The sequence below is a fragment of the Ceratotherium simum genome, chromosome 27, assembly GCF_057802395.1.
Source record: "Ceratotherium simum simum isolate JZ-2026a chromosome 27, ASM5780239v1, whole genome shotgun sequence".
Lineage (NCBI taxonomy): Eukaryota > Metazoa > Chordata > Mammalia > Perissodactyla > Rhinocerotidae > Ceratotherium > Ceratotherium simum.
Genome location: NC_141926.1, coordinates 15,216,425 through 15,241,166, shown reverse-complemented (window position 1 = coordinate 15,241,166; position 24,742 = coordinate 15,216,425). Strand labels below are relative to the sequence as shown.

The window sequence follows — 24,742 nt, the reverse complement described above, 5'->3', positions numbered from 1 at the left end:
AATGAGGATATCAAACTAGAATGGTTGTACGTATTGAATATGCATTTGGATGGTAGGTTCTGGAGGTAAAAAGGCACCAAATATTCATAGAAGCAGTTTAACCATTGATAAATAGCTGTCAATCGATCCTGGAGAAAATAAGATAGATGTTTTGGGAATGAAAGAACACGATAAGACCAAAGAAATCTGGAGGTTTTCCTTCTACATCCAATTTCAGCAAGTTTTCAGTAGAAGCTAGAGAATCCATATCCTCCATAGCCTGATGGGCGGGAGCAGCCATATCCAAGGCTTCCGAAGCCAGAGCCAAATCCGAAGCCTCCATAGCCCAGTCTGGGGAAGCTGCCATATCCGCAGTCATAGCCAGAGCCCAGGCCACTGAAGCCTCTAAAGCCATAGCCCAGGCCTCCGTAATAGTTGCTGAGGTGGCTCATGATGTCAGGGGTGATGAGAACAGGTTTGCTGTTCAAGGCAAGATCCTGAGTGTGAATGTCGACATCTGTACAGGTATGCTTATATACCCTGAGCAGAGAATGCGGTAAAATACGTGCCCCTCCTTTGGTGTCATTCCATGAATTACCCTTCCCTAAGACAACTCATTAATCTATGGTCCCCTTATCACACTCATTAAGAATGTCCGAACCTGCTTGGACACCTAGTTAGGTTGTTCCTGAGCTGGTTGCTTTAATTTTGTTATAATGAATTGCTGTTTCTCCAAACTATAGGCATACCAAACCCTAAACAGAATTCTTTATGACCAGTCACTTAACATCAGTTACATTAAATATTGTTGAATTTCTAATTAAATATCTTCTATTAACAGGTATTTGAGAGTGGTTGTAATTGATTCTACAAAATATTGAGAAATAATCAAAGTCAAGGCTCTTAAATTTATCAGTTTCTTCAAAAGACACATATTTTGCAACATGGGAAGCAAAGGTTATACCTCACTTTATAGGACACCTTAAATTAAGAAAGATTTGGTTCACCTTCTGTGTATAGCAGAAAACAACAACAACAAAAGCTCACCTGATTTCTAGAGTTTTAGAACTTTGACCACGTACAATTGATAGATTTATTTTTGGCTTTACACAGCACCATACTTGTTTTGGTTTAAAAACATAGCAGAATTGGAGTCAGAAGTAGAGAGACCATCACAGTGATCAAAAATCCTCATGGGAAGCCTTCCCACAGCTCTCTTTGTATATGCTGGGCTCTCTCTCCAGAATAAGTTCTAGTCTCACTGCTACCATAAATGCAGGTTATACTTGCCTCCATACACCATTTTTCTCTTTCTCTACCCTCCATCATTTATCCATGTATCATATCTTTTTCAGATCTCTCTTCAAACTGCACCCAACTTCCTTCCTTCATGATTCATTACTACATCCAGGAAAAAGTGTGAAGTGGGTAAAATGGTTTGGGCTCCAACCTATATACTCAAATCAACACTGCATTCCTTCCATCTAGATGGTCATAGTCAGTATAATACATTTGCCCCTGTCTTCTCTTTGCCTAGTCTCTGCCCGTTTTTTGTTTTCAGGCAATTTCTAACTCATCTTTCCTAAGATACGAACTAGAGCTTTCTAAGATATTGATAACATTTTACTTGTTTAAAACACATTTCAGCTCTTAAAATTATCTGAAATTTTAAAAAATATTATACAAACTGGAATACTTAAAAAATTCTCTAAATGTATAGCACAACTGTAAAAAAAGAACAGAGAATAAGGAGACACTCTTTGGAGACAGTTGGCCTGGTATTCCCAGAGTCCCTCATCTCAGCCCAGAGGGTCGGTTATCAATACCCAAAGCTGACCCATATCTGATTAAGCCCTGTGAAAATGTGCCCATATCTTGAAACTTGGGACTCAAGAAACTTGTATTATATGATTTGAACCATATTGCTAAGCTTTTGCCTAGATTTATAAGTCATATTTGGATGACACATTTTTTTCAGTGGATTTGTTCACTGACCTGACAGTATCTAAACAAAACCTAGCATTTTGCTGGTGCTCCACAATATTTTTTGAAAGAATCATATGACTTTGACATTAAAACAAGGATCATGCATATCATAACCTGAGCAACTCATTGGCTATTCTAAGAAATGTTTTAAGGTTGACATGAGTTCCAGCAGCCTTTCTGGTTTCAGAGTGGCATTTAACCTAATAGTAGCCTTTCATCTTCATACTACTCTAACCAAACTTCATGCCATTTTTATTCCTCATTTCAGCAAATCACCAATTGATAAAATGAATATTTTAATTTTTAGTGAATCATTTAGAAGTATGAATAAATTACATAGCATTAAGTATTTCACACTCTTCTCATACAGCTCTGTCAGAACATGTGACCATGACTAAAGGCGGTTTTTTTTAAATGCATAACACTGTCTCTATAGATAGAAATAATATTAGATACATGTGAAAAATTTCGATAACAATAAATGTTAAATGTGTTTTCAAAGAAGAAAACACATGACTGTGGTATTCATCCCTTATAAATGTCCATTAGCTGTAAAAACAAGAAAAAACAGTTTGAAAAATATGGAAAAAAACTGTTTTTTTCCCCTATATGCACAAACGACAAAGTCACATTGGAATTTCTTTGGAGGGTTATTATTTTTCTGTCCATTCAGTGGGTCAAAAGCAGATTTGGATCATTGCTATTTTTAAAAAAGTTTTAACTCATGACCCAGGTTTCTATTCATGTTGATTGCTGGAGGAATGAAAAATGTTCTCACATATTCTAGGGAAGTAAAGCAGAATTTTGTTATAAATTCAAAACATTTTCTCTCACCTCAGGTACAGATCAATACAACCTTAAACAGAACAAAATTATGATAATATTGATTGTACTAAGAATGTCAACAGTAGTAATAATTGTATTGATTACTGCTTGTCAGCCCCATGGAACCTGTCCCTGGAGATATTAACGCAAATGAAAGGAAAATAGAAATCTTGTTCTACTGGGTCAAACTACCTAGTCTAATCCTTCACTGGAACAGCTTGGCTCTGTTTCTGCAGCTCAGCCTATGCGATGCTGCATACAACCCCTAGATAGCATTGACTGAAAGAAGAGGCCATGATGGGTTTTTTGTTGTTGTTGTTTTACCTAGAGTTGAGTTTTTTGTTTGTTTGGTTGTTTGTTTTGCAAGGAAGATTTTCCCTGAACTAACATCTGTGCCAATTTTCCTCTATTTTGTATGTGGGATGCTGCCACAGCATGGCTTGATGCGCAGTGCATAGGTCCACGCCCAGGATCCAAACCCATGAACCCTGGGCCATCGAAGTGGAGCACGTGAACTTAAGCACTATGCCACCTGGTCAGCCCCTAGAGTTGAGTTTTAACATTACTCATTGTTTAGTTATATTCAAAAGCAGACAAACTAGAAATTGATAGGTACAATTCCCTATATCAGAACAATAAAAATGTTAAAGAAACATAGATGTTAATCTAAGTAAAGGGACCAATTTCCATAAAATCAGTTGTGATAATTTAGCTCTTCTTATAACCATGGCCAGAACTTTCAAAATGATTTATTTGATGACATTCAAGGTGAAAATACATAAAGAGAGAGTCAGCATAGTATAGTTGAATACCTGAGGGTTAAGACAGCGGGAGTCCGACCCTAGTTTTGCTACTAATTGTCAGGGAAAATCACTTATTCTGAGATTGTCTGCCTGCAATATTATGATGTGGCATTATGGAGTTTTAATGTACCTTTCAGTCTTTCATTCCATGATTTCATTTTTGTCCTTTTTTTATTACGCTTGTCCAGCTTACACCAAATATCATTAGGTTCATATCATTACCTGAAGGTATCATTTAGTTTAATGAAAACAATTTAGGAAATCCAGTATTTTACCTATTCTAGTCCTTATTTCTTATGCTGCCAATAAAATAGTCATTTTTGAAGGGATTATGTTTAACTGAAATTTATCTTTATATAATTTTTTAAAAATTATTGAATGGTGCTTTTGTTCAGCTGAAACCACACAATGTTTTGCCTCATGATAATATTTCTACCTGTTTATTGTTCTTACTGGATTACAAATATTTCAGTATAATAATGACGATGATGCTGAAGAACAGTGTCCCCATATGAGAACAGGTGAGATGAGTGAGTTGAATGAACAAAGTTCACATTTCATTTTCCAGTTTATCAATGACTTTTAGGTCTGTCTTATTTTACGTGCATAACAAACTAAATGAAAGCAGAAGATTATGAATAAAGGAAGATAATATATAATTTGAAGATTCATAGAAAAACAGTTTGCTTTCTCTAAAAATTTAGAAACATGCATTATAAGATTTGTGGAAAGAAAGTTTGCTCTGGTTACAGTTTTAATGATACGGATGTTTAGCAACCATAAATAGATACATCTAACACCCCCCTTTTTAAAACAAATAAATGGAGAAAATCAAAATTTTTGAAGGAGGCAAAGGATTAGTTCCAAATTTTGAACTGCATTAAGAAATAGAAATAAATAAAATATGAAATGTAAAATAATTATATTCCTTAAAATGCATATAGATTTAAAACTCCGTAGTTGATTTTTTGCTGTCAAATTCAATTCTGAAAGTTATGTGACTAAAATAAAGAAAAAGAATAACATTTTATTGTTTTGAATTACTAATTCTCAAACTAGAATTCTTTTTTATATGTTAATATGTATGTACACATGAATATATAATTGTGTGTATTGTATTTCTAATTATGTACACATAATTGAGTTAAATGAAACCAAAAAAGCCATATTTTCTATTTCAAATTAAGTCATTTACTGGTATTCAACATACATCATCTGTTAGTGCCCAAGCTGAGGATGCCAGTAGACATGATGCAGACATGCTTACATTAATAAATTCTCTGATATTCTCAGGTTGCTAAATAGGCCTAGGGTAATCTCAGTCCACTGATTGAAGACTGTGGTGGCAAATCCACTCATGGTAACAGATTTTGCATTACCAGAGCGTAGTTCAGTAGAAGCTAGAGAATCCATAACCTCCATAGCATGATGGGCGGGAGCAGCCATATCCGTAGCTTCCAAAGCCAGAGCCAAATCCAAAGCCTCTATAGCCCAGTTGGGGGAAGCTGCCACATCCACAGCCATAGCCAGATCCCAGGCCACTGAAGCCTCCAAAGCCATAGCCCAGGCTTCCGTCGTAGTTGCTGAGGTGCCTCATGGTGTCAGGAGTGATGAGTTGGTTTGCTGTTCAAGGCAAGATCCTGAGTGTGAATGTCAACATCTGTACAGATACGCTTATATACCCTGAGCAGAACATGGGACAAAATAGGCCACCATTCTATTGTGTCATTCCAAATTATTCATTTACTTGAGGCAACTCATTAATACGTTTGCTAACAGGAGAGGCACACACTAATTAAAATTTTTGAGCTTGCTTAGCTGCATAGTTAGAACACCCTTGAACCACTACATTCGTTCATTTTAATGAGAAAAAAGTCTGTCTTCAAAGTCACAAAATAAAAATTCCTTAAATAGAACTCTCCATTACTAAGCACATTGCATCATTCATATTTGATGGTGTTTTCTTATTAAATATTTTCTCATTTCTCATATTCTTATCATTCTTTGGATTGTTGTATCTTACTTCCATCTAGATTCAAATACACTAATCAAGTTTAAAATTCTTAAATCCATCAAATTCTTCAAATGTCAAATTTATATCTCAAGTTGAATACACACACACACACACAAAAGAAAACTATTTTGATTTTATATATCAGCTCACAAAACATCCTTTCGGTTTATTGACATAGTAAAATTTGTTTTAGAAACTGAGGGACTATCCAAAAGAACAAACTCATTTTTATAATCAGTCTGAAAACTGTTCAAAAATATTCTCTTTACACCATTACCTATTTTTCCTGAGTGGGCTACACCCAAAGAATTATCTAAAAATGTAGATGATCTTGGCTCCATGCTTTACAGTTAACATTTTTTCTTCTTCATAACCCGTATATCACTTCTCTTATCAAATCTCTTTTTAAATCTTATTCTACATTCATTCCCAATACATACTTCCACCAGCTAGGTCTTTTGTTTTCATCCATTTTTTCCAATCAATATTTCATCCCTCTACTCATATCTCTAATTTTATCCTAATATTTTTGTCCTTCTATTTTCCTTACCAATTCCATGGGTCCCACCCCCTTATTTTCTCTCAGGCAATCAGCAAATATTTTTTCTTAAGTTATTACTTATTCATTAAGGTTTTAAATGTCTACAAAATATTTCTATGTTCTTAACGATCATACAATATTTTTAACAGGTTCTCAGAATCCTGACGCCTTGAAAATCCTCAAAAACGAATGTGTGGCGGTGAAATGACTGAGGCAGGAGACAAGGATATGAAGCTGATCAGCCCGTTTGCGCGGGTTTCTCAGCTCCCTCAGTAAAGACAGGAAACCAAACCCAAGTTTAAGCCCCACTGGAATGTGACCCTATCTTAGACTTGGCTCTTTACTGATATGTTTACTTTACGTGACTTTAAAGACGTTACTGAGGACTTTGTTTTATTTTGTTGTCGTCGTTTTATTTTTTTTGTTTTGTTTTGGACCTTCTAAATAACACTCTTTATTGAGATATAATTGACATATAACGTTATATTAGTTTCAAGTGTACAACATAATTATTTGATATTTGTGTATATTGCAAAAGGATCACCACAATCAGTCTGGTAACATCCATCACTATACATAGTTACATTATTTTTTCTTGTGGTGAGATTTTAAGATCTACCTCTTAGCAACTTTCGGTATCGTTAACTATAGTCACCATGCTGTACATTACATCTCATGACTTATTTACTTTATGACTGGAAGTTTGTACCTTTTGACCACTTCATCCATTTTTCCCACCTTTCACCCCGTGCCTCTGGCAACCACCAATCTGTTCTCTGCATCTGTAAGCTCAGGGGTTTTTTTGCTTTTTTTAGATTCCACGTATAAGTGAGATCATATGATATTTGTTTTTCTCTCTCTGACTTATTTCAGTTAGAACAGTGCCCTCAAGGTCCATTCATCCATCCATGTTGTTGCAAATGGCAAGAGTTCCATTTTTAAGGCTCAATAATATTCCATTGTGTATATATACATAAATATAAATATAAATATATTCTTTACCCATTCATCCATCAATAGACAGGTTGCTTCCATGTCTTGGCTATTGTAAATAATACTGCAATGAACATGGGGGGGCATATATCTTTTTGTGCTGGTGTTTTTGTAACATATTCGATAGTAAATTTTCCCAACTGGATTTGTTCTTTGTTCTTCCAAACAAAAAATATTTGTTGAATTAATGAAAGAATGAATTCTGTCTGCCACAACTTGTGGTAATTCTCTAAGACGGAATATAGACTCAAATGGCCTTCAGGTTTTAAAGGGATATTTAACCTAATGTTTGCCTTGGGTGTTTAATCCCTTTTTCTCCTTATCAAAATTTATTCTATCTTTACTTTTCATTCTGAAAAAGTAAACAGTTGGCAAAATTTTTCATTCTCAACAAGTCATTTTGAAGCCAAACAATCACAAATAGTTCTAATAGTTTTAAGAATCCCATGAGGTTAAGTCTGCTGGGTTGTTTGACTGTGATAAGGGCTGATTTAAGTTCTTATTTCTGATGCAGATAGCCATGTTCACATGGATAAAAACCAATACATTTTACAAATTAAAAAAAAAAGCTCAATAATGAAATATGCCCTGATTTATGTATTTTCAAAGAAGAAAATAGTGATATATGTATATATATCATTAAGAACAAAAAGTTGTGAAATAAATGAACCAAATTTTTTTATTGTTTTTTTCTGAGTTAACAAAATAGAACAATAGTAATATCCTTTGGATACTAATTATCTTTGTAAAGGGAGAAATGTGTATTTCTTTTGAGAGTTTTTTGTTTTTCTCTTAATTCAGTGGACTCAAAGACAGGACAATTCTTTGTCATTCTGTTTTTGGGAGCTTTCTGCAAAAGACGGTGAGTTGATTGTGAGGCTCAGATCCTGTGTTGATGTGTGAAATGGTGAAAGTATAATCTTCCATTGGCCAAATTATAGCTTTTATTTGGAAGTTAAGGGCATTTCTGCTATAAACTTAAAATGTTTTCCCTTAACTAAGACAAAAATTAATTAAATCATAAAACAGAATGTAAAAGTATGATAATGTGTTTAACTAGGAGTGTCATATACAATGCTTCTCAATCTAATGACATTGATAACTTGTTGTTTTTTTTAGCCCTTAAGGCCATACCCATAGACTGTGGAACTATTACCTGATTAAGTGTGAAATAACAAAGTCACACAACTGTATCTCATCTGCTCTTTACACTGAGTCTCTAAAACACCCAGATTGGATTGACTGAAAGGGTAGGTGATAATGGATGGCTGGACAAGTTTATCTTCATGTAGACTAAGTAAGTCGGTGCCTTTCAAAAGACGACTTTGATCTTTTGATATATAGATATACGTATGCGTATAGACAGATATGCATATAGACATAGGTGAAATCTAGATAAAACTAACGTTGAAATTAAGAATTTCAATTCTCTATATCATATCAATAAACTATTATAGAAATGGTGATTTTATCTAAGAGAGGGAATCTTCTTTCACATGTCCCATAAATTCAGCTGTGTTGATGGATGCTGAGTAGAGGGGAGAAAACACTGAGAAAGGAGGATGTATCATGGCGCCTAGATTCAGAAGACCTTGGTCGTGGTCCTGATTCTGTCACTAGAGCCAATATAACTCTTTAAAAGCCAATTGCTTTTCTGAGTTTGTTGTTCGTTTGTTTGTTTGACTTTTTACCTGCAAGATGAGGTGCAGGCCCTGCTGTCATTTAATGTCTGTTCCAGTTTGGCAAGTTTATGAGGCTACTATTTGACTGAATCAAACATATTTGTTGAATTCAAACAAAATATCTTAATTTTATATTATTATCTGAATGCCCATTTTTATCAGGCGAGTGGTTTAAATGAAATTCAGATTTATGAGAATGCTCTTTGGATTCAGCTGTGTGTTTCATCAGCTTAAGCTAAAAATAATTAGTTCATAATTACGTCTTGTTGTTTCTTTCCCTTGTTGGATTGCAAAATTCTTTAATATGATGGTGATGGTGAAGAAGACCGCCATGTCAAGCCATGAAAATACAGTCAGAATATAGGAAAACTAGGGGCCGGCCCGGTGGCGCAAGCGGTTAAGTGCACATGCTCCGCTGCGGTCGGGCCAGGTTCACCGGTTCGGATCCTGGGTGCGCACCAACGCACCACTTGTCAAGCCATACTGTGGCGGTGTCCCATGTAGAGTAGAGGAAGATGGGCATGGATGTTGGTCCAGGGCCAGTCTTCCTAAGCAGAAAGAAGAGGATTGGTGGATGTTAGCTCAAGGCTGATCTTCTTCACAAGGAAAAAAAAAAAAAAACAGGAAAGCTAGCTGAAAATTTTTAGCTAAAATGTTTTGAATTAAATGTCCTAATATAAAAAAAATTTAACCCAATTCATCACTGACTTATAGGTCAGCTGCTTGACGAAGATGTCAAATGAAATGTGCAGAAGAGTAGGAAACACAGGGTGAGAATATACAAAATACAAAAATTCTTGGAAAGGTGGTTTACTTTCATAATTAGCCGAGTGATATTGTTTGGTCTATTGCCATTTGCTTACTCTTACAATAAAAAAGCCAAATAAACAAATTTTGAACAAATGGAAGAATTCATTATGCATTTGGACTGAATTGAGAAATGTGAATTTAATTGAATAGAACACATATATTTGATAGATAAATATATAGATATGGTAAAATGGAATTGGTTTTTGTTGACAAATCTGAATATTATCTCAATAAAAGCAAAATATTGAAAAATATTAAATCACTAACCATTTTAAAATATTTTTTCATTTCTGTCTAGAATCGTTCGCCCTTATGTCTATCAATTTTGCTATCTGTATGCATTTTTGTGAGGTATAGGAACAAAAATTGATTATCAGCCAAGAAGACATCTTCTCTCATTGACTGTTGAGTAGAATATAATTATCATCACTTCCATGTAATCTAGTTTCATGAACAAAACAAAAACCATATTGTGTTTCCAAGTTTAATGTCTTATTGAAAGGTGAACAGATAATCCAATCCGTTATGAAATCAAAAGTAGAGGATTCTAGGATTATAATGGAGATATAGGCATAAATTGAAAAATTATCTAAAATTCTGAGAGGCTAAATACTTTTGTGCAAATAACCCCAACATGATCTTGGTTGTCCAGTTATTGAGCTCAGATTTGGACAGTCCTTTTATAATTCTAGACATTGGGTTACTGAAGCAGTAGTTTAGTAGAATCCAGAGAATCCGTATCCTCCATGGCATGATGGGTGAAAGCAGCCATATCCATAGCTCCCTTAGCCAGAGCCAAATCCATCGCTTCCATGGCCCAGTCTGCAGAAGCTGCCCAATCTGGAGCCAAAGCTAGAGACCAGTCTGCGGAATCTGCTACATCCACAGCCATAGCCAGAGCCCAGGCCTCCAAAGTAGTTGCCGTAGCGACTCATGGTGTCAGGGGTAGTGATTGGTTTCCTGTTCAAGGCAAGATCCTGAGTGTGAATATCAACAACTGCACAGGTATGCTTGTATACCCTGAGCAGAACATGTGATGAAACACCTGCCACCTATTTGTGTGTATTTCTATGTATTACCCCTACTTGACACAATTCTGACGTGAAAAGGCCCTCAAACTCATTAAAATGTTTGATCTTGCATTGTTGTCTAGTCATGCTGTCCCTTAAACATATTGCACCCTTTTATGAGAAGGAATTGCTCTACCTTCAAAGTATGGACATACCAAACTAAATAGAATTTTTCATAGTCAGGCATATTACATAACACCCTTGATAGTGTTGTGTTTTAAAATTAAGTATTGCTTCATCTCTGGCTTTCCTTGAATTGTTATTCTTCATTTACAATTAAAGGAAATGAATTATTAAATTCAAAGGTCTACAGTTTATCTTGTCCTTTCAAAGGCATCTAATACCACATAGTGAAGTCTCTCTTCCAAAGCTAAAGAAACATTTGAAAGGCTGGAGGCATCAGCTCACCCACTGTGAACACCAGTATAAGACTTGAGAAAAAAAACTGAAAAACAGCCTTTCTTTTTCTATTATTTTATAACATTGGCCATCATAAGCAATCCAAAGCATCTCTTTTTTTTATTTTGCATACTAGTTTGAAAAATAAAAAACATTTGGATTAACAACATGGGGCAATATTGTTCAAATACAGTCATGCGCCACATAACAACATTTTGGTAAATGAGCAACCGTATATACGATGGTGGTTCCATAAGATTAGTACCATACAGCCTAGGTGGATAGTAGGCTATGACACCTAGGTTTGTGTAAGTACACTCTATGTTGTTTGCACAATGATGAAACCGCCTAACGACACATTTCTCAGAAGAGATCCCCATTGTTAAGTGAAGCGTGACTGTATTAAAGGCAAATCACAATAATCAAAAATCTATTTCATAAGCAGCCTTAAAAACTGTCCAAAATTCCTCCTTTTCCACCCTACTCCCTTTCTGGCAAGGTCCAAACTGCTATCAAAAATATAGATTATGTCTGCCTTGCTGTCATTATAGACATCATTTCTTCCCTTTCTCCTCTCATTCAATCTATTTTCAAATGTCACTTTGCCTCAGTTCTTCCCAATTCCCATTAGGGTCGGGGACTGGGTGAAATAGTGATATATGTATACAATTTCCCGTTGTCTCCCATCCATTTTTGCCCAATCCTTCCTTAAATTCTTCCATATATATATCATAATTTTATCATAATATTTTTGCCTTTGTATTCTCTTTGCCAATTGTGTTCATTTTTTTCCTTTCATAAAATACCTAACTAGTCTCTACTAAATGTTAAATATTTTTAGATCTTAGATGTTGAGAATATATGTCATCTCCAAAGACCCTGTGAAATTCAGTAAGAAACTAACACTGGAAATATCTTCAGGATCTCCAAAAATGTAGGTATAATATAAAAAGACAGACTAAAGAAAACGCTAATTGAAGACAAAAAATTCTTCAGCTTACACCAAGATGTTGATCACCTATACCCAAGGCTGACCTGAATCCTGGCTAAGCCCTACTAGATATGACCTTAACTTGAATTAAACATTTAAATTCTTGTTAACCATTTATGACTTCAAATACACTGTTCAGCTTTTGGTGAGTTTAGAAGCAATTATCTAATGATGCATTTTCCCAACCGGACTTGTTGACTGCTGTTCAATGACTAGCATGCAGTAGAAACTCAATAAATAAGTGTTGAATGGATAAATGCATTCTAAGGTCCTTCCAGGTAAGGATCATGTCTTCTGTAGACATGGATAACTCTATGAATGCATCTGAGGATTTAAAGAGGTGATTGGCTCAAATAGCTTTCTTGCTTTAGGGAAACATATAACACATCATTTCATTTGCTTTTATTGCTGGTGTTGTTGAAAGCATACAGAGTCTTAAGTATACAAGTTAATGATATTTTGCATTTATTCACAGACCACTTAGATCCATCACACTCAAATTCCCCAAATTTCTCTCTTGACCCTACCAGTCAGTATTACTCCCTGGAAGTTTGCCTGTTCTGATGTCACATGAATGAAATCATACAGTATACCAGCACTTTTTCTCCCCTGAATTATTCTATACATCAATGTCTCTGTGAGATACGTCTTTGTTGTTGCATGTAGCATTAGTTTTGTTGGTTTTATTGCTGCAAAGTAGCCCATTGTATGAAAAGAGCACAATTTATCTATTATTCTGTGCTGGTAAATCTATATTTGAGCAGTTTTGTCTTTCTTCTCTCTCTTTTTTTTTTTTTTTTTGACTAATATAAATAAACCTGGTATGTATCTTTGAATAGACATCTTTTTTGTAGTCCTCGGTATTCCTTTACCTTGAGTATACATAGGACATGAATTGCTATATATGTACTATATATATATTTAGCTTCAGTAGATTCTGCCAAATGATTTTCCAACACAGGTGTTAAATTTGCAGTACCACCAGCAATCTGAGAGTTTCAGTTGCTCCATATCCTTACCCACACTGGTCATTTTCAGACTCTATTAATGTGATCATTCTTGTGGGTATATAGTAGTATCTGTATATTGTTTTAATCTGGTTTTAACTGATAAGCAATGGCATTGGGCACCTTTACATATGTTTATAAGCCACTTAGAAGTCCCTGTTCAGGTATTGTGTCCATTTTTAACTGAGCTTGTTTAATCAATATTTTACTGTTGATTAGCAAGAGCTCTTTACATTTTGGGGTATTGGTGTTTTGTCAGATTTATGTACTGAAAATATTTTCACCTAGTATGTGATTTTATATTTTTTCACTTTAAAATTCTGTCTATATAGGAACTGAATGTTATAATATAATGAAGTCTATTTATTCATCTTTTTCTTTTATGCTTAATGTTTTTTGGTGCTAATTTAAAAATTTTCAACCACCTCACACAGTGTTGTTTAATTCTTTGTTTTATTCAGAACTTATTCCATTTTAATTGATCATTATAAAAATAAAAGACAGTTGGGGCTGGCCTGGTGGCATAGTGGTTAAGTTCGCTCACTCCACTTCAGCGACCCAGAGTTCGCAGGTTCAGATCCCGGGCATGGACATACACACTGCTCATCAAACCGTGCCGTGACAGGCATCTCATATAAAGTAGAGGAAGATGGGCATGGATGTTAGCCCAGGGCCAATCTTCCTCAGCAAAAAGAGGGGGATTGGCAACAAATGTTAGCTCAGGGCTAATCTTCCTCACCAAAAAAATAAAAACATTAAAGACAGTTGATAATTTGAATATTTCATTCTCATTAAGTCAAGCTGAAGCTATAAAATTACAAATAAATCAAACAGGTTTCAGTACGTCACACTCTACCTATTTAACTCTGCAAGATATGCATCAGTTTTGGGGTTGATGAATCTGTTCTGTTGTGTTCTCCCTAGGATAAGCAATAGAATTTCCCTGGAAATAAAGATGTGCTGGAGTATTTCCCTTAAGTCCAACAGAGATCCATAAAAGCAGTAATTTCAAAATCTAATAACATAATCATACTACATTATATAGGAGTGTCAAACACCTTCGCCAAGTAGTTATATTGATTATTCTTCTTCTTAATAGCTACAGAAGGCCTTCCCCTAAATTGTGGATAAATTATATTAACCATTGAGAAAAGAGAATAGTTATGTTGTACTCTGTCAAATAGTGTAGTCATCCCATGGAGTGATTGAGCTATTACTTCTCTGATCTAGTCGATGTGAGGCTGATATACTATGACTAGATTGACTAAAAGGGTAGGTCTTGTTAGCTTGCTGAACAAATTTGTTCTTATATCTGGTAAGCAAGTCTGAGTCTTTAAAATTCATCTTAATAATTTAATAGCATTTGAATTTAACATTGTTTACTAGTTTTTTTTCAGATCCAGCTAAACTAGAAATTAGTAGGCCCAAGATACTAAATAAAAACTAACACTGCTAAACAAAATGAGGTGGCTAATGTGGAAAGTGGATTAATCCTCATAAACTCTGTTTACATTGCTATGATAATTGCAAGGAGGTATAGTCAGAAATTCAGGTCTGTTTCTTTAAAAGCACTCAAGAAGGGAAAAATATACAGTGAAAGGGAGAGTCATAATTTAATTAAATAAATAAATAGTGAAAGCCATATGTACCATTTCAAATTAAGATAATTTATTGCAAAGGGAACAGAGAAATTCCACAGTTATGAAAGTGCAAATAGGGGACACCAGGAGACATGAAGCAGACAAACATAAGATTATAGATATTCTTAAATATAAGACGCTAAATATTTTTGATCTTGGCTTGGTCCCAGGTGACCCTGTTTGGTTCAAATTTTGGTTAATTTGGTTAATCACCCTGTGGCCTCAGATGATGGGCTCCCAGGGCAGCATTTCAGTAGAAGCTAGAGAATCCATATCTTCCATAGAATGATGGACGGTAGAAGCCATATTTGTTGCCTCCAAAGCCACAGCCACAGCCCAGTCTGCCAAAGCTGCCCCATCCAAGGCCATATCTAGAGCCCAGGCCACCGAAGCTTCCAAAGCCGTAGTCCAGGCCTCCATAGTAGTTGCTGTAGTGGCTCATGGTGTCAGGGGTGGTGAATTTGGTTTGCTGTTGAAGGCAAGATTCAGAGTGTGAATGTCAGCATGTGTAGAAGGATGCTTATATACTCTGGTGAGAACGTGATAAATTACGTGTATATCCTTCCTTTGTGTCATTTTTTTATTATATCTACTTGACACAACACAGAGAGAGGCCCTCACACTGATTAAAATGTTTGAGATTGCTTTGTTGCCTAGTTAGGGTGGCCCTTAAAAGTTATTGCATCATTTTATCAAATCATCACATTGCACACTTTAAATATATACCTTTTTTTGTTGTTGTTAATTATACATTAAGAAAGCTGGGGAAAACAGTTATTGCATCACTTTATAAGAAGGAATTCTGTATCTTCAAAGTCTGGACATATCAGTCCCTAAATAGAATTCTTCATAGCTAGGCATACCACTCATATTTGATAGTGTTGTGTTTTTCAATGAAATATTTTTGTCATCTCTGGTTTTCTTTAGATTGCTATACTTCATTTACAAATTAAATCAAACACAATCTATCATATCATTTTAAAGCATATTATTCCCAGGTTTAAAAAGTAAATTATTTATCTCATTCGGAGATAAAGAAGGAAAAACATTTGAGAGCCAGAAATAATCAGCTTGACTGTTGTGAACACCATTAAGGAACTCTAGGAAAAAAAAAAGATCTATTTTTTTCTTTCATTTTAGAACATTGACCATCATGACTCACATACTTTTTATTTTTCTTCTTACTTTGAAAAATAAAAACCGTTTTTGCTCGTTACAATTGATGAATCAATATTGATATATAATTATTAACTAAAATCTATAGTTTACTCTTCATTCTTTTTGTTGTACAATTCTATGGGCTTTTTCAATTGTAGGATAAAAATGTTCAGAAACCAAAGGCAAATCAAAAATGTATTACAGAAGTAGCTTTAAAGACTGATTTAATCTTCTGAAAAACTGACCCTCTCATCTGCTATTACCTCTATCCAAAGTAATTTCAAAAATACAGATTACATTTTCCTCCCTGCTTTTGTATTCACCATTTTCTCCCATTTCTTCACCCCTATATCTAACATATAATCTCCATTTTTTTAATCAATAGATTTTATTTTTAGAACAGTTTTAAGTTTACAGAAAAATTGAGCAGGAAGTACAGAGAGTTCTTATACTTATCGCCCCCACACACACATACATGCATTTTCCCCTATTATTAAACATCTTGAATTAGTATAGTATATTAATGAGAATTAATGAAACAATATCGATGCATTATTACTAATTAAAGTCTACAGTTTAGATGAGGGTTCACTCTTTGTGTTGTACTGTTCTATGGGTTTTGGTAAATGTATCATGTCCTGTAACCACTATTACAGTATCTTACAAAATACTTTCACTGCCCTAAAAATCCCCTGCACTCCACCTATTCTCCCCTCACTTCTGCCAAACTCCTGCAACACTAATCTTCTTACTGTTTCCATAGTTTTGCCTTCTCCAGAATGTCATAGTTGGAATCATACAGTATGTAGCCTTTTCACATTGACTTCTTTTGCTTAGCAATAAGCTTTTGTGATTCTTCCATATCCTTTGGTGGCTTGATAGCTCATTTCTTTTCCACTGGATAATATTCCATTGTATGAATGTATCACAGTTTGGTTATCTATTCACCTGCTGAAGGGCATCTTGATGGCTTCCAAGTTTTTGCATTTACAAATAAAACTTCTATGAACATTCGCGTTCAAGTTTTTGTGTAGACATAAGTTTTCAAGTCATTTGGGTAAATACCAGGGAGAGTGATCACTGAACCTTATATATAAGATTATGTTTAGCTTCGTAAAAAATTGCCAGACTGTCTTCCAAGTTCCTGTACCATTTTGCATTCCCATCAGCAATGAACGAGAGTTTCTGTTACTCCACAGCCACACCAGCATTTGTTGTTGTCAACATTTTGAACTTTAGCCATTCTAATACATATGCTACAATGTCTTTTAAAATATCATCCAGGGGCCACCCCGAGGCGTAGCAGTTAAGAGCGCGCTCTCCACTGCTGGCGGCCCAGGTTCGGATCCCGGGAGCACACCGATGCACCGCTTGTCAGGCCATGCTGTGGAGGCGTCCCATATAAAGTAGAGGAAGATCGGCATGGATGTTAGCCCAGGGCCAGTCTTCCTCAGCAAAAAGAGGAGGATTGGCGTGGATGTTAGCTCAGGGCTGATCTTCCTCACACACACACAAAAAATATCCAGCCTCTCTTCTCCCATTAACCATTTAGCCATGGTGGCTAGGTAAAATTGTGAACTATATAAAATTTCTCTTTGGTGCCCATTAATTTTTATTCAATCCGTAGTTAATCCCTTCCTCTTGTATCTTTACTTTTACAATAAACGTTTCCCCTTGTATTCCCTTTGCTTATTTTCTGCTTTTTTTTCTTTTCTTCTCAGGAAATACCATACTAGTTCCTCCTAAGACATTAAATGTTTGTTAAGGTCTTACATGTTAAAAAGATAATCCAAATCCAAGGGCTCTGCCAAATTCAATAAGACATCATTAACATTGGAAATGTCTTCAGAATCTCCAAAATGTAGATATAATGTTAGAAGATAAAGGATATAAAAAGATAATTGAGGGCAAAAGCCCCTCAGCTGACTCTAAGAAGTTAGTCACTTATAGCCAAAGCTGCCCCCAGTCCTGGTTAATTTCTTCCAGTTGTGTCCTTACCTTTAGGCTTAAGCCTTTAAGTTCTTGTTAACTTCATATGACCTCAAATATAGTATTCAGGTTCTTTTAGCCTTATAAATAATTTTCAAAAGATTCATTTTCCCAATTGGATTTGTTTACCTTTTGTTATAAATACCATGTAACAGAAACGCAAAAAATAAGTGTTGAAAGAATAAATGAATTCTAAGATCTTTAAAAGTAAGCATCCTGCTTCTCTCAGTCATGGGTAACTCTATGACTGCATTTAAACAAGAAGGATTTAAAGGAGGAATAAACTCAAATGACTTTCTGAATTTAGAGGAACATATAACTATCATTTCATTTGCATTGGTTCTTTTTTCAAGCATAATAATACATTATTTATTATATGTAAATTTAAGCATGCAATCTGATGAATTCTTGCAAATATGCATACACTACCTATACCAAGAATGCCCTAATGCCTAAAATGTCTCCAGTGCTCCTTTTTGGTCAATATGGCTCTCTAGAGATAACCATCCTTCTACATTTTGACAACAGCTTCAGTAGATCTTGTCAATAGTTTTCCAAAATGGTTTTTAGAGTTACAATCCCACGAGCAACACAAGAGAGTTCCAGTTGCTCTACCTCTCTGACAACACTTGCCATTTTCAGACTATTTCATTTTGATCATTCTTGTGGTCATATAGTAATATGGGGGTATTATTTTAATTTGGTTTTTACCTGATGAGTAATGAAATTGGGCACCATTTTATATGCTTATTGATCATTTAGATGTCATTTTTTTGAAGTGTTTATTCAAGTACCATTTTAATTGAGTTTGTATTATTTTAATGTCAATTTGTAGAAGCTCTTTATACATTTGGGTACAGGTACTTTGTCAGATCTATGTTTTGAAAATATTTTCTCCCTGTATGTGGCTTGCTTTTTTCATTTTAAAATGGCATCTATATATGAACAGAATTTATTAATATAGTGACTCTAATTTATTAATTTTTAATTTTATGTTTAATGCTTTTTTGTCTTAGTTAAGAAACTCTTGGCTACCTCATATCTTATTCTTTAATTCCTTTGTCTGCTCTCTTCAGAACTTGTTCCATGTTTACTGTTCATCCTAAATTAAAATATGGTTGTTAATTTGAATATTTTATTCTCACTAAGTAAATAGGAAGTCATAAAATCATAAATAAATCAAACAGATTTAATGATTTCACACTCTGCCTATTTAACTCTGTCAGATCTTCCTTCATTTGTGAGACTGAGATTCTGTGATGCATTTTCTCTAGAACAGGTGACAAGTTTTCCCTGGAAGGAAGTATATTCTGGAGCTCTTCTCTTAATTCCAACACGAATCAATACAATCTAACAATAAGAGGTATAATAATATGATTAAGCTACACTATACTAAGAGGGTTAAGTGGTTTCTCCAAATAGTTATATTGATTATTGTTTTTCTTTAGATATATAAAGTCTTTCTTCAGACTGTGGTGCTATTATCCAGTTAGGGAGTAAAATAGTTTCATGAGAAATCAGGTTTAGTCAGTCAAACTGAAGAGTATAGTCCTCCAATGATGACACTGAAATATATCTCCCCTGATCTATTCCCAGTGAAGCTACATCATCTCTCCTGAATTCACTGAAAGGATAGGATCTGGCTGAGCAAATCCATCCATATGTTCAGTAAACAAGTTTGAGATTTTCAAATGCATCATAATAATTTTTTAAGTAGAGTTTGGATATAGCACTAATTTACTAGTTATTTTTACTCAGATACAACTAAATTAGAAACTGATAGTTCAAGATTCTACATCAGAAGCTTTACAAATCAGCATAAATAGAGGTGGTTAATCAGCTGCGATAATTAAACTCTTCAAAGACACATGATCAGAACTTTCAGGATGCCATATTTGACAGCACTCAAGAAGGAAAGTACACAATGAATGGGAGAGTAAGAACGGTGACGCAGCCTGCCTGGTGTTTAGTACAACTGGCTTTAGTCTTAGGCTCTACTGTTCATGCCAGTTTTGAGCTTTAGAAATTTATTTCAGGGGCTGGCCCGGTGGCGTAGCAGTTAAGTTCACAGGTTCTGCTTTGGTGGCCCGGGGTTCACTGGTTCGGATCCTGGGTGTGGACCTACTCACCGCTCATCAAGCCATGCTGAGGCAGCATCCGGTATAGAAGAGCTACAAACCTACAACTATGACACACAACTATGTACTAGGGCCTTGGGGAGAAAAGGGAAAAAAAGAGGAAGATTGGCAACAGATGTTAGTGCAGGGACTATCTTCCTGAAAAAAAAAATTATTTCACTTTTTGGAGGTGCTTTCCCATCTAAGATGGTGTTATGGTAAGCTTTATGGAACCCCTGCCAGCTTCATAATTCTATCACTATATTATTGCCTTGGTTTTACTGAATTTGGTTAACTCAAAAGATATTCGCCTTAGTTTCACTACCGAAATATATAACATTTTGTGGGGAAAAATGATGATATTTTATTATGTTTTTTTATAAGCAAATACTCACTTGAAGTACTAACAAGAAATGGCCCACTTTTCGAAGGTCCGCATTACAAGACATTTGCTAAGGTGTATAGAGCTACTGGTGGGCCACAGCCTCAATACAGATTACCTCACAAGTGATGACAGTGATTTTTACATTTCCCTGTTGAATTGCAAAGTATTTCAGTGTGCTGATAATATTGAAGAACAACGCCATGTTACACCATGGTGGACCATGAAGAAAACATGATAGAGATTCACAAAAAGAATTTCATTTTCAGCATATATTTAGAGATATATTTTATTCTATCACTACTTTTTCTCATCACTAAAAGGGCTAAATAGAAATAAATTTGGAACAGAACATTCTTCATGGTAGCCTCACTTTAGATGTAAAAATATATAAAGTTAATATTTAAGTGCTAAATTTAAATACCAATGTTGTCTGAAAACGTTGATTGTTCAGAGGAAGAAAGCTTCATTTCAACTGAGTGTTATGGTTCACATGTATCTATCTAGCCGTGTGGATGTATATGTGTGTGTGTATGTATATATATATTATTACTTCAGCTTTTTGTGGAGTAGTTTATTTTCTTCATTGTCAGTTGGGTGCAGTTAGAAATAATCACTTTGATATTTTGTGTTAAATAAAAAAATAAAAGCCATATGCTGTTTTAACGTAGGATAATTTATTGCAAAAGGAATGTTGAAAACCCACTGTTATAAAAGCACGAATAGAGGACAGCAGGAGACATGAAGCAGACAATTATGAAATGATATATATTCCTAAAATCTTAGACGCTAAATGCTTTTGACCTTGGCTTGGTCCTGAATGACCTTGTTTGGTTTAGTTATTGAAGTCAGATTTGGATAATCCTTTTAAGGCCTCAGATGTTGGGCTCCTGGAGCAGAATTTCAGTAGAAGCCAGAGAATCCATATCCTCCATAGCGTGATGGGCGGGAGCAGCCATATCTGCAGCTTCCGAAGCCAGAGCCAAATCCGAAGCCTCCATAGCCCAGTCTGGGGAAGCTGCCATATCTGCAGCCATAGCCAGAGCCCAGGCCACCGAAGCCTCCAAAGCCATAGCCCAGGCCTCTATGGTAGTTTCTATAGTGGCTCGTGGTGTCAGGGGTGGTGAGTTTGGTTTGCTGTTCAAGGCAAGATCCTGAGTGTGAATGTCAGCATATGTAGAAGGATGCTTATATATCCTGAGCAGAACATGTGATAAATCATGTGTATATCCTTCCTTTGTGTCATTCTGCATATTACCTGTAGTGTTATAACTCGTTAATCTGCAGTCTCCTGACACAGAGAGAGGCTCTCATTCTGATTAAAATATTTCAGTTTACTTAGCTTTCTATTTTGGACCTCCTCGAGCCTGTTGCTTTGCTTTTGTGGGAAGAAATGGCTGACTCTTCAAAATCTGTGCATTCCAAACCCTAAATTGAATTGCTTATTACCAGGTATATTACATCAATTACACTCGATGGCATTCCCTTTAATTAAACATTTCCTCTGTTCTGTCATCTTCTGAATGGATAACTCCATCTCCAACTAAATTCACAGATATTTGTTCTATTTACAGATGTTAAATCTCTATTTTTCAAAAAGCAAACTCATTTGTCAGGGTGAAGACTAAAGAAAGTGCCTCTATTCAGAATATATGAAAACATTCTAAATTTAAAAAAAAGAAGGCACGTGGTGATCTTTAGTATTTTAATCACCATAATCTTTATAATGTTTTTGACTTTACACACCAGCCTTATAAACTTTTGGTTTCAAAACATGAAATAATTAATTTCAAAAGTTGAAGGTACAAAATCCATCTCAAAAGCAGGCTTATTGGAGTAGCCGTCCAATTTTCATTTCAAATCCTAAAACCCTCCTCCATAATTGGTTCTATTCAAAGTCCTACTAAAATTGCAGATTGCATCTGCCTCTCTGTTTTTGCACACACCAGCCAATTTCTTCCTTTCTATGCCCTTCTTCAGTGATCCATATATGATCTCTATTTTCATTCTCATTTTAGCTTTCATTTATCTTTCCTTCCTCTCAATACCTACTAGAAACAACCAGGTAAAATTTTAAAGTTGATAATATTTCCCCCCAGGCTTTCCTTCACTTATTCCAATAAATACTTCTTTCTTTCTGCCTCCTTTTCATATCCACCATAATATCTTTCCCTTTGTTGACATAAGTCTATTCTGCACCCATTTATTCTGAGGCAATTTCTAACTACGCCCTACTAATCTGTTAATGGTTCATTAAGGTCTCATTTTTTAAAACATATAACAACTCCTATGGTCTTCTGAATGTTAAAAGTATATCTTAAAATAGAGGATATCTTGGGGCCAGCCCGGTGGTGCAGCAGTTAAGTGCGCGCACTCCGCTGCAGCAGCCTGGGGTTCCCAGGTTTGGATCCTGGGCGCACACCGAGGCACCGCTTGGTAAGCCGTGCTGTGGCGGCATTTCATATAAAGTAGAGAAAGACGGGCATGGATGTTAGCCCAGGGCCAACCTTTCTCAAGAAAAAAGGGGATAGTCCTCCTCACAAAAAAAAAAAAAAAATAATTGAGGGTATCTTCAAAGTTTTCAAAATGAAGACACAATTGTGAAATGACACAGAACCAAGAAATATATGTGAAGACATTTGGCTTGGACTTCCTAGAGTCCCTCAACTACCTTCATTGAGTTAGCCAACTAGGTCCAAGGTTGACCCTACGCTTGATTAATTTCCAGGTTGCACCTGTCTTTTGACTTGGGCCATTAAAAACTTACTTAATTTACATGATTTTAAACAAGTGGTTGAAGTTTTGTGAGATTTCTAAGTATTTTAAGAAAGGCAAATTTCCTCAAATGGATGTTGCAATTCTAAACAGCAGAGTAGGGAATTTTAAACTGTTTATAAAACTAATGAAAAGATTATAATTAAATTGACAGTAATGCTATCATGGCTACCACAATCTGGGCAACTCTCTGACTACAGCTTAGCAAGGTACCTTTTTAAGGCCAAAATACAGCTCAATGTGCCATAACCCATCATATGCCATGTCTCTTTTACCCAACTATTATTTCGTTATTTCTCATCCTGAACTAGAAACAGTTGATAAGCTGAATTTTTTATTCTCAGTGAGTTCTCTTGAACACATAGAATCACAAATGACTCAGCCTGGATTAAGGATATCACATTTTGCCCATATAACTCAGCCACAACATGTGAGAGTGATTAATGGCTAATTTTTGCTTATTTGGGATAGAAAACGATGCATCTACCTGAGACAGAACACCAAACAAGACATAAATGGAAAATCTCAACAGTAAAATAAGAATCAAAATAATTTCAAGGAATAAAATATGATAGTTTTTCACAAAACTAAGTAGTGATCATTAGCAGCAAAATATCAATACTAAAATATTATAAAATGTGTAGAACAAATATTTGCCTTATTTTTTCATAAGTGAAAAAATAATCAAATGGAAGTATCCATTGGAAAATGTGGGATATGTATTTCTTTGCAGAAGTTTGGTTTTATGCTCAATTGTTAGATCCTAAGTAGATTGAATGATGATCTTTTTTTGTGTGTGTGTGAGGAAGATCAGCCCTGAGCTAACATCCATGCCAATCCTCCTCTTTTTTTGCTGAGGAAGACTGGCCCTGAGCTAACATCTATTGCCAATCCTCCTCCTTTTTTTTTTTTTTTCCCTTTTTCTCCCCAAAGCCCCAGTAGATAGTTGTATGTCATGGTTGCACATCCTTCTAGTTGTTGTATGTGGGACGCTGCCTCAGCATGGCCAGACAAGCGGTGTGTCGGTGTGCGCCCGGGATCTGAACCCAGGCGGCCAGTAGCTGAGTGTGCGCTCTTAACCACTAAGCCACGGGGCGGGCTGCTATGAATGATGATCTTTTATTTTTTTCTTCTTTTCCCTTTTAGGAAGTTTTCTTTGAAATATATGTTAAATATTCCTATGATAATGAGTAGGAAAGAAGAAAATGTGTTTTCACTTGGGATAAGTAATAGCCTTTACTTATATATAAAGGAAACTTTTGTTATAAATTCCAAAGGTTTTCCTGTAACTCAGACAAAAATCAATAAAATATGAACATGTAGGTTTCAAAAGTATGATATTGTATTACACTAGCAGTGTCACATGTGCTTTTTTATCATTCTAATTATGTTGATAATTCTTTTCCTTTGCAACTTTGTAACACCTTTTTCAGGCTGTGAAGATACTGACCTGTGTGAGAATAAAATAATTTTAAATGAAATTTAGCTTTATGGATCAAAGTTCCTTTAGTGGAGTTACCAAACTTTATCTACTATGTCCTCTCCTGTTAAAGTACAACACAGTCCTGTGAAAGTGACAGG

At 35.3% G+C, this 24,742-nt stretch overlaps 3 protein-coding genes and 1 pseudogene across 3 annotated transcripts; all 4 read right to left on the bottom strand.

The window, feature by feature from the left end:
- Window positions 1–224: 224 nt before the first annotated feature.
- LOC147913426 (keratin-associated protein 19-3-like) lies at window positions 225–431 on the bottom strand. Its single transcript, XM_087417841.1, has one exon. The coding sequence runs from the start codon at window positions 429–431 to the stop codon at window positions 225–227; it is 207 nt and encodes a 68-aa protein (XP_087273967.1).
- Window positions 432–4,983: 4,552 nt separating this feature from the next.
- On the bottom strand, window positions 4,984–5,190 carry LOC106801668 (keratin-associated protein 19-5-like). The gene has a single exon (XM_014786807.2). It carries the CDS (start codon window positions 5,188–5,190, stop codon window positions 4,984–4,986), a length of 207 nt encoding a protein of 68 aa, XP_014642293.1.
- Window positions 5,191–10,349: 5,159 nt separating this feature from the next.
- LOC147913425 (keratin-associated protein 19-3-like) lies at window positions 10,350–10,568 on the bottom strand (annotated as a pseudogene).
- A 4,422-nt stretch (window positions 10,569–14,990) lies between these two features.
- LOC147913424 (keratin-associated protein 19-4-like) lies at window positions 14,991–15,182 on the bottom strand. Its single transcript, XM_087417840.1, has one exon. The coding sequence runs from the start codon at window positions 15,180–15,182 to the stop codon at window positions 14,991–14,993; it is 192 nt and encodes a 63-aa protein (XP_087273966.1).
- Window positions 15,183–24,742: the final 9,560 nt, after the last annotated feature.